At 53.0% G+C, this 16,854-nt stretch overlaps 1 protein-coding gene across 2 annotated transcripts in view; it reads right to left on the bottom strand.

The window, feature by feature from the left end:
* Positions 1-11,845, bottom strand: part of MPP3 (membrane palmitoylated protein 3) — a 30,560-nt gene extending 18,715 nt beyond the window's left edge. Inside the window, exons 1-10 of one of the 2 annotated variants that reach the window (XM_036341873.1) lie at positions 11,755-11,845; positions 11,381-11,459; positions 10,587-10,645; positions 10,222-10,340; positions 9,924-10,001; positions 8,541-8,621; positions 8,231-8,368; positions 5,032-5,113; positions 3,967-4,052; positions 1,978-2,052 (exon numbers count right to left, since the gene is read on the bottom strand). In XM_036341873.1, the coding sequence (XP_036197766.1) occupies positions 1,978-2,052; positions 3,967-4,052; positions 5,032-5,113; positions 8,231-8,368; positions 8,541-8,621; positions 9,924-10,001; positions 10,222-10,340; positions 10,587-10,611 (684 nt within the window). In that variant the 5' untranslated portion in view covers positions 10,612-10,645; positions 11,381-11,459; positions 11,755-11,845. Of the gene's footprint in view, positions 1-1,977; positions 2,053-3,966; positions 4,053-5,031; positions 5,114-8,230; positions 8,369-8,540; positions 8,622-9,923; positions 10,002-10,221; positions 10,341-10,586; positions 10,646-10,777; positions 11,323-11,380; positions 11,460-11,754 lie in introns of those variants that run through there. The other variant, XM_036341872.1, reaches the window with a different exon arrangement.
* Positions 11,846-16,854: the final 5,009 nt, after the last annotated feature.

Below are 16,854 nucleotides of genomic sequence, written 5' to 3'. Positions count from 1 at the left end.
AAGGATTCGGCTAGTAGCCCACAGTAAGAACCTTCTGGCCAGGTACTGCGAGGACAGATACCCTCATCAAGCCACCGGTGTCACCAGGGTCCCAAACACTCAGAAGAGTATAATCCTCAATGGACAACCCAGATCAAGCTTCTGGCTCAAGAAGAAATACTTAGGAAGGATGAGCTAAGGGACTGGAAAACCAGGTTCTCTCCCTGTATCAAGTGAAAACCTTCAGCAGCTGCATCTGGAGACCACATTAACTCATTCCAGAAAGAACCACCTTGCATCAGGTGAGAGCCCATATATGGCTGCCCTGGGATGCAATGGAAGAGTGCAAATAAGAAACTAGCCACAAACACCTTATTTCTTCATTTGTTAAAAAACAACAAAAAAAAACTGACATCAAACACAATGTCCATTGTTAATCCTATTCATCAAGATATTTATTGACATCTATTCTGTGCCAGGTGCTGGAATGACCCTCTTTCTTGCACTTAGTACTGGGAGGTGGGGCTGGGAATCAGCTTTCTTGAAACATTGGCATGCTCCCTTCCTTCCACCGATGAAAAGCATGCAATTGCCCTAGCTGGTGTGGCTCAGTGGATAGAGCGTCGGCCTGCGGACTGAAGGGTCCCAGGTTCGATTCCGGTCAAGGGCACATGCCTGGGTTGTGGGCTCGATCTCCAGTAGGGGGTGTGCAGGAGGTAGCCAATCAATGATTCTCTCTCATTGATATTTCTCTCTTTCCCTCTCCCATCCTATCTGATATCAATAAAAATATATTTAAAAGAAAAGCATGCAATTCATTATGTTATTTCTGCCTTGGCTGCGAGGGTAGTTCAGATCCAAATGTTTTTGAAATTAATGAATGCCCTCATCTGTCCTCTCTACCACCACCCTAAGCTCAGGTCTCAGCCCCCTCTCCACTGGGCTTTGACAACAGCCTGCAACCAGGTCTCCCTGCCTCCAGTCTCCACCTGCTCCACCCTCCTCCATGTGCCTACCTTGGGGAGCTTTCTAAAACACAAACATGGTTGCATCACTCCCCTTAAAACACACACACACACACACACACAAAACACACAGCCCGGCCGGTATGGTTCAGACGGTTGAGCGCCAACCTATGAACCAGGAGTTCGCGGTTCAATTCCGGGTCAGGGCACATGCCTGGGTTGCGGGCTCGATCCCCAGTAGGGTGTGTGCAGGAGGTAGCTGATCAATGATTCTCTCTCAACATTGATGTTTCTATCTCTCTCCCTTTCCCTTCCTCTCTGAAATCAATAAAAATATTTTTTAAAAACCACAAAACAAAAACACAAGCCTTAAGGTAATTCATTAGACAGCCCTAACCCACCTCCCCCACTTCACTCCCAGACCCCACCCCAGTACATACTCCTCTCCATTACTTTGAGCTTCTGTCTATGCAGACCCCTCTGCCTGAACTTCCTTCCACCTCTTCTTCACCAGGGACCCACTCATCTCACCCTCTTCAAGCCTCACTCTCTCGTGCCTCCCGTGCAACACCTTCCACGGCACCTGTAACCCCGTAGAGAATCTTTCCATAGCATTTGTCACGTGGCAATAAAAGGCTTGCTCCCTGGCCTCCCCCTGAACTAGGAAGCCTCAAAGCTCCTAATCAACCCTGTCGCCAGCATCTGGCAGAGCACCTGGCACAGCGGAGGTGCCCCACAAAGGTAGGCTACACGGCGAAATAAATGGCAGTTACTTAATTGGTCCCAAAGCCAGCACATTGGGTACCTTCTCCTCCTCTTTATGGCCCCAATTTTCTATTTCAATTAAAATGTATTAGTAAGCTAGGTTGAATCTGGTCTACCGACAGGCAGGGCACAAATAAATGAATCACTTTGTGACAGGATGGCAATCTACTGAGCACGTGTTCCAAGGACCAGATGTACAATCTCTTCCCAAATGCCCGTCTCAAAGGCTGGGCTGGAGCCCTCCCCGGCCCTCCAGCTCCCCCCATACCTTGCTCTCCTTTAAGCGGTCCTCCTCCTGGGTGGCTGGGATGATTTTCAGGGTGATGGATCCCTGGGACTGAGCCTGAAAGGAGAGAGAGCACAGGCTCATCATCACCCAGGTCTAGCCCTTCATGAGTTCACATCTCACTTCCCAGGTCTGAAAACTCACGTTCAGAGGCAAGTCAGACTCACTGCCTCCCCTGGGACCCACCCTTCTATGGTGGCACTGGTTGAACTAACAAAGCAAAACTCAAAAGCCAATACCTGCATTTCAGACAAAGGGGCATAAGATTTTAAATGAGACCCCGAGGACAATGCATACACTGAATCCAGCTCTGCATCCCTCCTGACCTCTCGTGCCCCCCAGGGCTGCCCTCTCTCCTTCCTCTTGGGTTATTTTTAATAACCTGGGCCAGTTTCCTTTTCCTCTTTCCTGCCTCATTTGGGGCTGGTTCCCAATCAGTACTTTCCTCTTCGTTTCCATCTTCCCCAGTGGGGTCTCCAATCCCAGGCCACTCCTGTCTTCCCAGGGGTTCCTCTTCCCTCTGCCTGACAGAGACCTTGCACCCCCACGTGGGGGGCCCAGGAGGAAGAAGCTGTCAGCCCATGAGAGAACCTCTCACTGGTCTCCCTGGCCCTGCATCGCCCTGGAACACAAGCAGATCGGTGCCCAGAACCAGGGAAAGGGCTGTAAGACAGGAAGACTGAAGGGGCTGCCTGCAGCCTTAAAGAGCCAGCCTTCTCTCTTCCTTCACATCTCAGCCTGCTTCTGCCCCCAAACCATAAGAAGTTAGCTGCCCACTCAGGGTGACACAGTGGTTGAGCGTCAACCTATGAACCAGGAGGTCAGGGTTCAATTCCCAGTCAGGCCACATGCCTGGGTTGCAGGCTCAATCTCCAGTGTGGGGTGGGCAGGAGGCAGCCGATCAATGCTTCTCTCTCATCATTGATGTTTCTATCTCTCTTTCCCTCTCCCTGCCTCTCTGAAATCAATAAAAATACATTTTAAAAAAACATCAATTATTTTTTTAAAAGTTAGCAAGAAGTGTCATGCGGGGGAGGATGCTGAGGATACAGAGGACAGAACTATGACTGGGGCTCTTTACAATTTCAGTTTTGACCTGAACTCCCAGAATGGACTCTGGAGGCTGTTTACATCCCAGCACAGATGTGAAATGCTGTATCCTTTTCCAGATGTTTACATCCGAATGATCACCACACATGGGATGAGAAACCATCCCTGTCCTTGCTTTCCAGGAGAGGAAATCAAAACTCAGAATGACTGGGTGACTTGCCCAAGGTTGCACCACTAGGAAGTGGCGGAGGCAGGATTCAAACCCAGGACTGTCTGATCCCAAATCCCTTGCTTGGGTCCTCCCTGTGCTTCAACCTCTTAGTCCATATTCCTTGGTCCTTTAGAAGAGGGGACCCTTTTGAAGGGGGTCTCCCAGAAGGGTCCTCAGGAAAGGGAGCTAGAGGTCAGGGGAATGACTGAAGAGAGGGTCTTCAAGAGGCAGATGGACTAGAGCAGTGGTTCTCAACCTTCCTAATGCCGTGACCCTTTAGTACAGTTCCTCATGTTGTGGTGACCCCCAACCATAAAATTATTTTTGTTGCTACTTCATAACTGTAATTCTACTGCTATGAATCGTAATGTAAATATCTGACATGCAGGATGTATTTTCATTGTTGCAAATTGAACATAATTAAAACATAGTGATTAATCACAAAAACAATATGCAATTATATATGTGTTTTCCGATGGTCTTAGGCGACCCCTGTGAAAGGGTTGTTTGACCCCCAAAGGGTCGCGACCCACAGGTTGAGAACCGCTGGACTGGAAGCTCAACTCCTCCTGTCCCCCACCCGCACCCAGGAGCACTGTAAGGCCACTTTGCCTGCGGCCCTCCCACGAAAACAGGGAGACTGAGCCAGATCCACCCCGGCTTTGGTCCCCAAAGCAACACCAAACCCCCAGCACACGTGCAGCACGGACCAGAATCTGGCTGATCTCGTCGGGCCGCTTGTGCAGGACTGTGATCCCGTTCACTTCCCGGAGCTCGTCCCCAACGTGGACCAGGCCTAGGAGACACAGGGGCGGCCGTTAGCACAGGAAAGGGGCCCGAAGCTCTGGACACCGCTGGGACCGGGACGAACGGAGTCCCGACTGCGTGCTGGCTGCCTCACTCGGCATCACAGCCTCACGACCACCCGGTGAAACCTCCAGTTTACAAGTTGGCAGCTGAGATCCAGAAAAAGTATGCAGCTTGCCTCAGGCCACACTGCTCAGCAATGGAGCCAGTGTTCAAACACAGTCATTTTGATGTAGAAAGACAGTGTTCTTTCTGCTGTAACCTCTGCTTCTTTAAAAATGGCATTAACTCTTTACCATCCTGGCCTCCGCTGTCATGACAAGCCTCTCCGGGTACTGGGCCCTATTTGCTACTGAAAGCGGACGCTGGCCCAGCAGTGTTAGCAGCACCCAGGAGGCGGGCGGGGTGCAGAATCTGGGGCCCACCTAAGACCTGCTGAATCAGAATCGCCTTTTAACAAGATGCTGGGGCCAGGGGGAGAGGGGGGTCGTGTGCTTGCTCACGTTTGAGAAGCTCTGGTCTCGGAGCCTCCACACCATGATCCCCAGATGTGGGGATAATGCTCCCCACACCAGGAGGTTTGCCTCCGGCTCAGGAGTTCTTCCCCACACCGTGATTTGCAACTTCTTTCCCACCCAAACAAATCTGGGACATGAGCACCCTCCCTTCCGCAATAGTGCAACTCGGTGGGGGGAAGGGTGTCCCTGCCCCCCAGTTAGAAATTACCCACCAAGCCCATGCTGCATGCATGAGTCCTGATCCCCTCATCTCTCCATGTCTGAGAGATTTTTCAAACAATTCAAATTTCTACCAGGCTGGTGAAAGAGAATTCCAGCCCCACTCCCCCACTCCCAGTACCTCCCAAACAGGTGACCACAGAGGAGGGGAAGATGAGACCCGTGGCCAAAGGGGGAAGGCCGGGGGATGAAGGCCATCGCCTTGGCCAGGTAGGCATTGATGCCACTCACCACTCCGGTCTGCTGCGCCCCCTCGCATGATCCTGGCCACCACGACAGCCCCTGAGTGCTCATCCCGTCGGATGGTGGCGCCCTGCACGGGAGACAGAGCAGGCAGGCTCTTCAGAAGCACCCACAAACCTCCGATTCCAACACTCTGGACCCCCCAGAGCCTCCCCATCCCTCCCTCTGTCATCTCAGAAGGCAGGTCAGAAGGGACCTTTCCGATGCTGAGGATGCAATAAAACTGACATCTCCCATTGGTGTAGCACAGCACTTCACAGTTTAAACAAAGCACCGTAACACAGACACGAGGAACTGGGGCTCAGGGAAGGGAAGCATCCGCAAGGTCACCCAGCCGAGACGGAGGAAAGCTTTTTGTGATGCTGAATCCAGAGCTTTCTCTATCGTATCACAGCCACTGCCTCTTGCAAAGACATTTAATAATGAGGAGAGTATGTGCCAGCAAATTCTCATCCTGCCTCGTCTAACCAATCACAGGGCCTTCTGTTGCCGAAGGGAATCAATTATGCCCCAACCAGGGCTTCGGGACCAGGACTTGGTCCATGAAGCACAGAAGAGAGGTGATCTAGGATGAGAAAAGTCTAACAAGCCCTCAATTTCCTGCGTCACACAGGCTGGACAGTGAGCGGCAGGGCAGGGTGGCAGTCAGGCCAAGAGCTGAGCTCCGGAGTTGGACAGCCCTGGGTTTGAATCCACGCTGGCATTTACTAAAAGCATGCGGCCTTAGCAAGGAAGCCCCTTATCCTCTCTGATTCTATTTCCTCTGGGGTGCGGGGGAACATTTAACTCACGGGGTTGTGCAAGGATTACATTAGGTAAAACATCCAGGGCACTTAGCACACAGTAAGTGCTCAATAAATGCTAGCCATTTATCACTGGCTGAAACTGCAGACACTTTGGTGCACTTATTAACTTTGTTTGTGTCATCTATTTGAAGTACATAAGATAAATGCTGCTGGAAAGAGAGGCCATTAGCTGAGAACCCTGTGGCTTCTTGCCCCCTAGACCTTCATGCTTCCCAGCATGTGTCCACCCCTCCCTCCTTCCCTGTCTTAGCGGAGGGGCTCCTCCTGTCTAGGCTGGTCCCTCTGCCCTCCCTCCCTCTCCTACATCCTCAATGCCCCTTCTCTCCTGGACCTGAAAATATTATCACGTCTCTCCCATCATAAAAAGCCTGCAGCCCCATCCAGCAGGAGCCAGTCTCCATTCCTTTGGAACAAGCTTCTTAAAGAAACAGGGTGTATCTGCTCTCTCTGCTTCCTGCCCTCAGAGTCACTCAGCCCTGCAAGCTCAGATGCAACAGCAAAAGCACCTGATGGCCCGCCAGCTGCAGCCCTCAGCCTGCTCTCCTCCGATCAGCCTCCTGCCTGACTCTGGCGCTCACCCTCCCTCTGGAATTCGGTCTCAGCCTGGGCCCTGGCGACACCTCTCTCCCAGTTCTTCTCAAGTACAAGTCATCTCCTTTGCTGAGCCCTCCTCTATCTGCCTTTGAAATGCTGACCACAGGGTTGGGACCTGGCCCCAGCCCTCTTCATGTCTCACTTTGTAAACTCTTCACCCAGGAGGTGTTGACTTCTCAGGTGTGATTTTAACCCCTCCTGCAGGCTGGGGGCTGCCAAGTCTGTTATCTCTGGACACATAATCCTTCCACCTCCTGGACACCCCCGTTCCAGTCGCACAGGCCTCTTGAATTCAGTGGGGCCTAAGCTCCTTCTTATTTCCTCCCCAGAATTACGGCCCCAACACCACACAGTCGTCCAAGCAGGACACCTGGGCATTATCCCAGGTGCCTCCCCAGACTCCTGCCCAAACAGTGGCAGGCACAACGTGACAACCATTTTGTTTCTGAACTATTTCTTGGATTTCTCTTCCCTATTCCCACGGGTCTAGGTCAAGCCCCATTTCTGAACCTCATGGGTCTGGCCCCCACCTTCAAATTGGTTTTCTGCTTCGGGCCTCACTCTCCAGATTGCTTTCCACTGGGTAGCCAGTGTGATCTTTCTGCACTGCACATCCGGCCATGCTATTTCTTCCTTAAAACCTTTCCGTGGCTCCCCCCACCTTCAAGGTCAAGCTAAGTAACTCTGCATGGACAAGCAGGTTCTTTTATGATCTGCCACTGATCTGGCCTCACCCCTGTCGCTCCGTACCTCAAAGTTGGCATTCTATGTCCACACCAGGCAGCTCCGATGGCCTGAATATTCCAGGCCATTTACCTTCCCGTGGCTTTGCTCGTGCAGTCTACTTTGTGGAATGCCCTCTCCCTTTTCCTCCTAGAAAATTCCTGCTCACTTTTGTTGGAATTCAGCACAGGCATCACCCCTTCCAGGAAGCCCCCAGTCACCACCTCCTGTGAACTCCCAGGTCTTAATCATCTCTGAACTGCCTGCACCCAACAGGGTGCCTGGCACACAGAAGGGTGCACGAGGTGTCTGCCCAGTTGGTGGGTGACTGCTCCGTTTGGAAAGAGGGGAAACAGAGGCAGAGGAGAGACCTCGCTCTGTTTGCAGCAGGGGGTCATCTGAGGTCACCTGGTGAAAGTTGGCTATAGAGAGTGCCGGCAGCGGTGTTCTTCCGGGCAAGCACTCAATTCTCTGGACTTCCCTACTTCCCTCCTTCTAATAAACAACCCTGTCCCTTTGCCCAGTAATCAGTGCTGAACCAGGACCAGCATGATAACCGTCTGTCAGTTGGGGAGAAGAATAGCTGCTGCCTGGGCTTCCTCGGGATTCAGAGCAGGGCCTGGCAACCGGTTTGTAAAGAGCCAAATGTAAGTGTTTTAGGCCACGGGGGCCGCATAGCCTCCTGTGCAGCTACTTAACTCTGCCGTTGCAATGTAAAGGCAGCGGTAGACAATACGGAAAGGAACAGGATGGCTGTGTGCCAATAAAACTTTATTGACAAAATCTGGCTTTGGCCCTTGGACCGTGGTTTGCCAGTTCAGAGCACGATGATCAGAGCTGCCCCGTACAGTCGTGCAGGTTATTTACTGCACAAAGGAGCTTGGCCACAGTGGAAGGAGGCTGTATCCACCCAAAGAAAGGGGTTCCCTGCGCACAGAAGCGTTGCAGGGACTAGTGACGGCCTGGACAACGCTGCTGTCACTCACTACAAAGACTTCAAGAGGGTCCCTTCCCAGTTTTCTGGGTGGAACAGGGAAAGTGGGCGGGGCTGGGGTGCCACATACCAGGGGTTCCTTGTTCTTTACCAGGCGGACAATCTTCACTGATTCTTCATCAAAGTCCTCATCAATATTGTCAGGCAGAGGGGGGAGAACAGGGTCGAAATTCTTCTGAGCAACCGTATCATGCACCATGAGCATGGCCTGTCAGGAAAGCATGAGAAATGAAAGGCTGGCCCAGAGGGGGGGGGTGTCTCGGATTTCATGCCAGACAACCACCCCCGACACTGGTACTTAGGATCCCTCACTGAGGAGCCCCCTTTCCTCAGTTTCACGACTGAATGCTCAGGAGACACAGGGACGGCAACATGACTACCCTGAGGTGGGGAGTGGACAGCAGCTGGAGCAGCTCCCTCTCGTCGCTGTGCACGGAGGTGGCCTGCAGCTCCTCCATCACCTGTAGGGCAATGAGACAGTGGCTGTGGGTGCTTCACGCCTGCTGGGAGTCCCCAGGGAAAACCCTGCTCCCTGGACCCAGACCCAAGAGCCCTCCAGCCGCTGCTACAGCACCCAGGGGCACATGGGACCCTCAGCCACCCAGGACTGATGCTCCCAGGGAACTCACACCAGGGATCAGAAGAGCTTGAGCAGCTTCGCAGGGTAAACCTAACGGGCACTAACTTATGAAGCCCTTCCCGGGTGTCAGTTGCTCTACGTGGGCCTTCTCACTCAGTGCTCACGATGAACTAGATGTTGCAGGCACTATTGTTTTGCCATTTTACAGATGAGAATTAAATGAAGGATTAAATATCTTGCCCAAGGTCAGAAAGCTCGGAAGTGGCACAGCCAGGACTTGAACCTGGGCTTACCTGGCTCCATTATCTGTGCCCTCATCACTACATTCTTTTATAATTGAGGAAATTGGGGCTCAGAGAGGTTGAGTGACTTGGTTAAGGTTGCAGAGCTAGTAGGGAAGGCAGGGCTGTGCCTGGGAGCCTAGCAACCTGCCATGTTGCTCACCACCACATCCCACGGAGGAGAAAGGAGAGGGAGGTGCGCCCACAGGCTGCGGCCTCCCCCCAGCAGGCCATCTCCGGGGGTTACGTGAGTTTATCCAGGAGCTGGATAACTTAGTCAGCAACAGGGACAGCTTTCCCAAATCATGCAACACAGAGGACAGGCCCACAGGAAATTAGGACGCCTTCCTTTAAACAACGAGAAGCCTGAGCCAGGAAGCGGGGACTGACGGTGAGTCCCTGCCCCCAGGCCTTCACATTGGGCCTCTCCAGACACCAGTCTTGTTTGACCTGTTCCTACTGCCCGTCCTCAACAGCTTGGAGCTGCCGATCTGATCCAAATGCTCTCATTTCACAGCTGGGGAAGCAGACTTTCTCGGGAACACACAATAAGTGGGCGTCATCATGTCACCATGTTCCCAAGCCCAGTCCAAGGCTCACGAGTTCCTCCCCGCCTGTTAGGAGGCCCAGGGTAGAGGAGGAGGAGGAGGAGGAGGGGGAGGGGGGGAGGGGAGGGGGAGGAGGAGGAGGAGAGGGAGGAGGAGGACAAGGAGGGGGGAGGGGGAGGACAAGGAGGAGGAGAGGGAGGAGGAGGAGAGGGAGGAGGAGGACAAGGAGGGGGGAAGGAGACACTTCACCTTGGGGCTCCCCAGGCGCCTGGCTAAGCAATGGTGATGAGGCAAGAACACAGAGCACTACGGGTGGGGAGAGGCTGACACCAGAAGGGGAAACTTGGGGCTTACATCTTCGGCGAGGGCCACGGCGCCGTGCAGAACAGGGGTTGGACTTTGCCTCTCGTAATAGCGAAGCTTCTCGTGAATCTGCGAAGACAGCGATTTCCAGCTGGGGCCTCCCAAGCCAGCTGCCTAGCTTTACCCTGGACACCACCGGCCGCCCGGCTGTCGGGCTGCAAACTGGGTCACCCACAGGGCAGCTAAGAGAAGGCCCTGCATCAGGGCTCCTGAGGGCCTCCCTGGGGCAGCGGGGTGGCCAGGGTGACCTCCAGAAACCCTCACAAGACGGGATGAAAGGGGGCTTTACCTTCATTAAGTAACTGAGGCTCTTTTCACTGAACACATCCTTCAGGAAGCCCATCTCTTCCTTGTGGTTGGAGTCAGGTCTGAGTTGAGAGGTCAGCAGCGCCAGGGTTTCATGCAAGCCTGCCAGAGTGAAGGAAAACAGAGTACAGCAAACACAAGTGTCCACGGAGACCCCCAGGGAGACCCCCAGGGAAACCCCCAGGGAGACCCCCAGGGAGACCCCCAGTGGGCCCTCAAACCACACATCAGCCTGTCCTGTGAACATGCCCTCCCAGGCTCACATTCCTGAGAGCCAGCTGACAGCAGCCTGCTTTCCCTCCTTCTTATCTTCGGGGTGTGGAGACCAAGCCTGGGCCGGGCACTCACCGGAGTCCTCGGACAGCACCGGCATGTCTGTGCTGGTCAGCTCCCTGCCTGCCTGGATCCTGGAGGAAGAGGGGGAGGAGGGGGAAGCTCCATCAAGCATATTCATTCAACAAACAGTGATGACACATCTACTGTGTCTGTCTGTGGCCAATGTGGGGACAGAGGGGGCGGGAACGAACAACCCTGCTCACTTTTTGCAGAGCGGGGAGCACACTGCGGTTTGCTGAGCCCCTGCAGTGTGCCCAGCGCGGTGCTGGGTGATCGCATCTGACATTTGTCTTAATCTGCACAAGGCCCCGAGGAACGAATACTAATACTATTACTCTGCTGATGGAGAAACAGAGGCGTAGAGGAATTCAGTAACGCGTGGCCCCTGGCTGACCGTGGGCGCTCTCCTCTACAACACCCCCTTCTCCCGTGACCGTCTGTGAGGCTCAACCAAGTCCCTTGCCTGTCACACCTTCAACAAGTTATCTGGCTGGGCCTACAAGCTCCCTCCTTTCCCTCCATCCCCCCAGCCCCAACCGGAAGGAAGCCTCCCCCGAGAACAGAGCATACAGAGGAGGAGCAATGAGAGCGCAGGGGGGCCCTGCCTCAGAAGGCCCCCCAACTGCTCTGCAGCACGTGGACCGCAAAAAGTCCTCCTTCAGGAGGGGACGAGGAGAGGAATGATTCATTCATTCCGGAAACACGGGCCAGCCCCTCCGCGACTGCACGGGGGACACTAAGATGCATAAGGATGGTGCCCGGCCCTCCAGCCACCGCCCCCCCCCGCCCCCCCAAGCCGGACTTGCCCTCTGGCTCCTTCTAGCCCAGCACCCCGCCTCTCCCCCCGGCGGCAGGCACAGGCTCCAGCTCGCCTTCAGAAGGAACCTGTGGGACAAACAAGGAGCGAGGCTGAGCGGAGGAGAGCGGAACCTGGGGGGCGCTGGGGGCGGTCTCGCAGGATGCCCGGCGGCTGGGAAGGAGCGGGGCGCCAGGGGAGTGGGGGGTGCGGGAGGGGGGACCGGAGCCGTGGGGCGGGGACTGCGCTCCCCCTGCCCCCAGCGGGGGGCTCTGTGGGCCGCGAGGCTGCGGTGGGCACAGAGGCGGTCTCGGCCCATCCTCCGCGCCCCGCCCGGGCCCTCCCCGCGGCCCGGTCCCCCGTGTGTTCCCGGCGGGTTCCTACCTGGGCGCCGCCAAAGTCTCCGCTCCAGCCCCGGAGCCACGCGGGCCGGGAGCCTGGGCCGCCGCTGGCTCCGCCTCCCGGCCCCTCCCTGCCAGGACCGGCGAGGCGGGGGCGGCGAGGCGCGGGGAGGGGGAGGAGGGGGAGGAGGGGGAGGAGGGGGAGGAGGGGGAGGAAGGAGAAGAGGGCGCCGGAGGAGCAGGGGGAGGAGCGAGGCTGCCCGCCGCGTCTGGCGCTGCCAGCCCTCTGCTGGCCCAGGCTTCGCCTCCTGCGTCCTACCCCCGCCCCACGGTCCTCCCACCCGAGCCCCGAGGAGCCCTCTGCCGAGGCCCCCCCTCCCCCCGCCTGTGTCCCCCCACAACCCGGGCACACAGCCAGCGTCCCTCTGCCCCCGCCGCCCACACACACCCGGCGTACTGCGGTGGGCGCTGGCTTAGCGTATCCTGGGATTCTGCAAACACCGGTGGAGCCCCGTCCAAGGGCCCGGCGCTGTGCAGGGGCTGGGGTCCGGAGACGACAGAGACAGATCCCGGACTTGAGGGGCTCCCAGGCGGGGGCGGGGGCGGGTCAGACGCGAGGACAACTCTGTAACAATGCAAGGCGCTGGGAAAGCCGTGTCGGGGCGCGGCCCGGGGCGCGGGGAAGTCATGGGGGGACAAGTTGGGCTGGGAGACCGCAAGGCTCAGCTCCGCTCCGGTGCAGGCGGAGGGGGAGGCTTGTGTGCAGGCGCTTTTGTGGGGACAGGCTCGGGAATGGCATGACGATCACTGACTTCTATTGTGCTGTCCCTCTGCCCCCCGCACTCCTCAGATCCCCTCGCATCACACTGACCCCTGAGGCAGAGAGCATCATTATCTCAGCTCCGTAACTGAGGAAACAGGCTCAGGGCGGACGGCTGTGCACCGAGGAGGGGGCAGGAGCTGCCCGGTGAGTGAGCAGGTGGTTGGGGTATTAGAGGGTAAGGAGTGGGTGCGTACCCTCGCCTCTCCCCCAGCAGCAAAGACAGAGAAGGAGAGGAAATGGGTCCACTTTCCCCACCCCCACCCCCACCCACCAGGGGCCTGCAGTGCACGGGACGGTGGTCAGTGTTGTCAGTGGCAGAGCAGGTGGGTCATGACATTTTCCCTCCTCCCTCAAACATTACACCAGGGTTTCCCGGATGGAAGTTGCCCAGGGGTTGTGTAGGGCCGGAGTCTGGATTTCTAACAAGCTCCCAGGGGATGTGATGCTCCCTGTCTTAGGACTTCACTTTGAGTAAAGAAACATGCTAGGAGACAGTTTACCTGTGGTGCTTAGTGTTACATACATATCAAGAGCCATCTGATAGAGGGTCAAATGGGTGTTGACAAGGGCACCAGCAAAGGATGCTGGGACAGCTAGACATGCAGGTGTGTCTGGTGTTGGGGGTGGGAACCCTGCTTCATACCATATGCAAAATTCAATTTAAGAAGGACTAAACGTAAACTAAATTGATAAACCTTCCAGAAAAATACAGATGATTGTTTTCTCAATTTTTCAGTAGTCAGAGATTTCTTAGAAAGGACATAAAAAGCATAGACCCTAAAAAAGTTGATAAATGAACTTCATCAAAATTTTAAACTGTTGTTTATCAAAAAACACTATCAAGAAAATAAATAAGTGAGCCAAAGACTGAGAGGAAATATTCATAACGGATATACCTGACAAAGGACTTTGTAACTCGATAAAGAACTTCTGTAACTCAATAATAATAATAACCAAAATAATGGGCAAAAGATGTGAACACACCTCACAAAAGATGATGTATAAATAGCCAATAAGCATATGAGAAAATGCTTACCCAATATAATTTGTCATTAGGAAAATGCACATTAAAACCATGAGCAGGTATCACCATACATCCACCCTATAATCCAGCAATTCCACTCCTAGGTAGTTATCTAAGAGAAATAAAACCATCTGTCCACAATACCTACACAAGAATATCAATGCATTTTTATTCATAACTAGAGACCTGGTGCATGAAACTCGTGCATGGGTAGAGTCCCTAGGCCTGGCCAGCGATCAGGGCCGATTGGGGCCTTCTAGCTGCCGGCCAGAGCTTTCCTTTGTTCAACGCTGCCCCCTGGTGGTCAGCGAACATCATAGCGAGCGGTCTAACTCCCAGTCAGGTGAACCCCTGAGGGGATAATTTGCATGTTAGCCTTTTATTATATAGGATAGCCAAAACCAGAAAACAATTCAGATGTCCATCAACAAGTGAATGGATAAATAAATTGTAGTATATCTGTACTGGCATGTATATTCACTCATCAGTGGGGGGGGAAAAACCCAAACTACTATTTGAATATTATTTCTACCATGTTACAACACGGTCGAATGACAGGTGTGTTATACTGCACGATAGAAGGCAGACATGAAAAATACGCACTGTCAGGTTCCTGGGGGGTTGTGACCTTGATGCTGCCACTGCACTCACAGACCTTGACTTGGCTGGTCCAGGGACCCAGCTTATTATTCTTACACAAACTAGCAAAAGGACCCAAGAAGGGACAGAAATAGTAACAGGCCAATTTCAATAGATTGTCAAAGAATTGCTCCCAGGAGAGTTCTACCAAACATTTAAAGAACAGGTATCTTTAACTCTTCTAGAACAGTGATTTTCAACCAGTGTGCCACGGCACACCGGTGTGCCACCGGAATTTTTACAACATACAATACCTGATTATTTAATCAGGGGCACTGACCACTTTTCCCTTAGATTATCAAATTTTAAAAAATCACAGCAGCCAACACAACGATAGCCGTCCAGTGTGAATGAATCAAAATTATACTTTTTTTGTGTCAGATCCACAAAACAAGAATTATCAAAGTTATTCAAGAAGAAATAGATAACCTGAATGGTCATGTATCTATTAAAGAAATTGGGGGGGAACCCCGCAAGAAATATTTCCAGGGATAAGGGGGGCTATTCCACAGTGATAAAGGATCAGTTGATCAAGAAGACATTTCAAGCCTAAATGCTATGAATACAATAATTAAACCTCCAGGTGCCTACCATCACCAGAGTCCTTTAACATGGCTCTGGGTGTGTTGGCCAATATGAACAGACAAGAAAATGAAATAACAAGCGTAAATACTAGAAGAAGGCGGCTCAGGTGATACATGGTATACCTAGCAACTCAAAAGTATTGACTAAAAATAGAAATGATGAGTGCTATCAAGGATGTAAGGCAATAAACATGTTTACACGGTTGGAAAGAGTGATAATTGGTATTAAATTTGCTGGAAGATGATTTATCATTATTCACTAAAAGGTTCATGTGTACGTGTCCATTAGCCTAGGGAACATTTGGGCAGGGAGGTTAGAATGAAAAGTAAGGAGAGAGAGAGAGAGAGAGAGAGAGGGAGAGAGAGAGAGAGAGAGAGAGAGAGAGAGAGAGAGAGAGAGGTTTGGGTGAATGAGGGTTTAGAACTGGAGTGCTGGGGAGAAAGCTTCACTCCAAGGCAGAGAAAGTGGCTCAGGACATAGCTGGCCAAGATGGCTAGAAGCCTAGGCAGGGGTCCCCTCACCCAGCCAGGCCAGGGCAGCCACAGATGGAACAGGAAGATGAACTCAACACCCGACGAATGAATGACTTGGAGTCCATCTCTACAGGGAGAGGAGAGTGTAGGAGGCACGCTCTGGAAAAGATAGGAAGTCGATGATCCTCCAAGAGGTGACAGAAAGAATCTGCTTCAGGCTACAGGTCTGCATCTGCAGGTTTGGCATTCAGCCCAGACACTGAGGGAGCAGGGAATAATTCCAAGGTGAGAAATGGACTCACTCCCAGACACACCTCAAGAGGGTGAGTCAGGAGGGTCTGGAAAAAGGGCAGCTCAGTCCATTTACATCTCAGTGAGAATCAGGGAGGCTGTAACTGGGTTGGGGGGCGGGAGGGGGGGAAGGGATTTCTGGTAACTTTTCCTATTTGTTGTTTTTGTTATTCTATCTCAAAAACCAACATTTAGCTTTATGAACTAGAATACTAGACACACAGGAGAGTGCACCAACAAGACAACTTCACAAATTAATGAACACCCGTGTAGCCACCATGCCTATGAAGAAACTAGAGGCCCGGTGCATGAAATTCGTGCACTCGGGGGGCGGGGGGGTCCCTCAGCCCAGCCTGCACCCTCTCTCAGTCTGGGAGCCCTTGGGGGATGTCTGACTGACGGCTTAGGCCCGCTTCCCTTGGGAGCCTCTGTGGACATCCTTAGCGCTGCCACAGAGGTGAGAGAGGCTCCCGCCACCACTGCTGCACTCGCCAGCCATGAGCCCGGCTTCTGGCTGAGCAGCACTCCCTCTGTGGGAGCACACTGACCACCAGGGGGCAGCTCCTGTGTAGAGCATCTGCCCCCTGGTGGTCAGTGTGCGTCATAGTGACCAGTTGATCCGTTGTTTGCATATTAGCCTTTTATTATATAGGATAAACTCTGCCAGCCCCAGAAGCCCCTCACAGATCACATCTCCCACAGAGATAACCACTACCCCGACTCTCCTAGTAATCACTTCTGCTTTCTGGTTTTGCCATCTACATGTCACAATCCAAAACCATTTCGTTGTTTCCTTTGGTTTGCTTTCAGACATCTAAATGGAATCTTACAAGATGTCTTTTGTACACATGGCTTCTTTCACTCAATATTATCTTTTTTTTTTATGATCGATTCATGTTGTCTGTGATTTGTGTGACTGATATTTCCTCCCACTCTGTGGGTATGTCTTTTCACTCTTCATGGCATCTTTTGATGAACTGTTTTTAATTTTAACACAGTCTAATTTATCAGTCTTTGCCTCTGTGGTCTGTGCTTTTGGTGTCTTGTTTAAGAACTCTTTCCCCACCCCAGAGACCATGAACATATGCTACATTATCTTCAGAAAGCTTTATCATTTTGCCTTTTTCCTTTAGTTCTGGAATCCACTTCGAATTGATTTTTGTGGGTAATGGGAGGCAGGGGTCACATCCCGCATTTTTTCCATGTGTTCTAACATACTTACTGAAAAGCCCATCCTCTCCCCGCCCCACTCTACTGTGCCACCTTTGTCACAGATCAAGTGTCCACACTGTACCTAGGCAAGAGAGG

The sequence above is a fragment of the Myotis myotis genome, unplaced genomic scaffold (assembly GCF_014108235.1).
Source record: "Myotis myotis isolate mMyoMyo1 unplaced genomic scaffold, mMyoMyo1.p scaffold_m19_p_17, whole genome shotgun sequence".
NCBI classification, from domain to species: Eukaryota; Metazoa; Chordata; class Mammalia; order Chiroptera; family Vespertilionidae; genus Myotis; species Myotis myotis.
The sequence above is the reverse complement of the archived record's forward strand: the minus strand, read 5'-3'. Positions and strand labels throughout refer to the sequence as shown.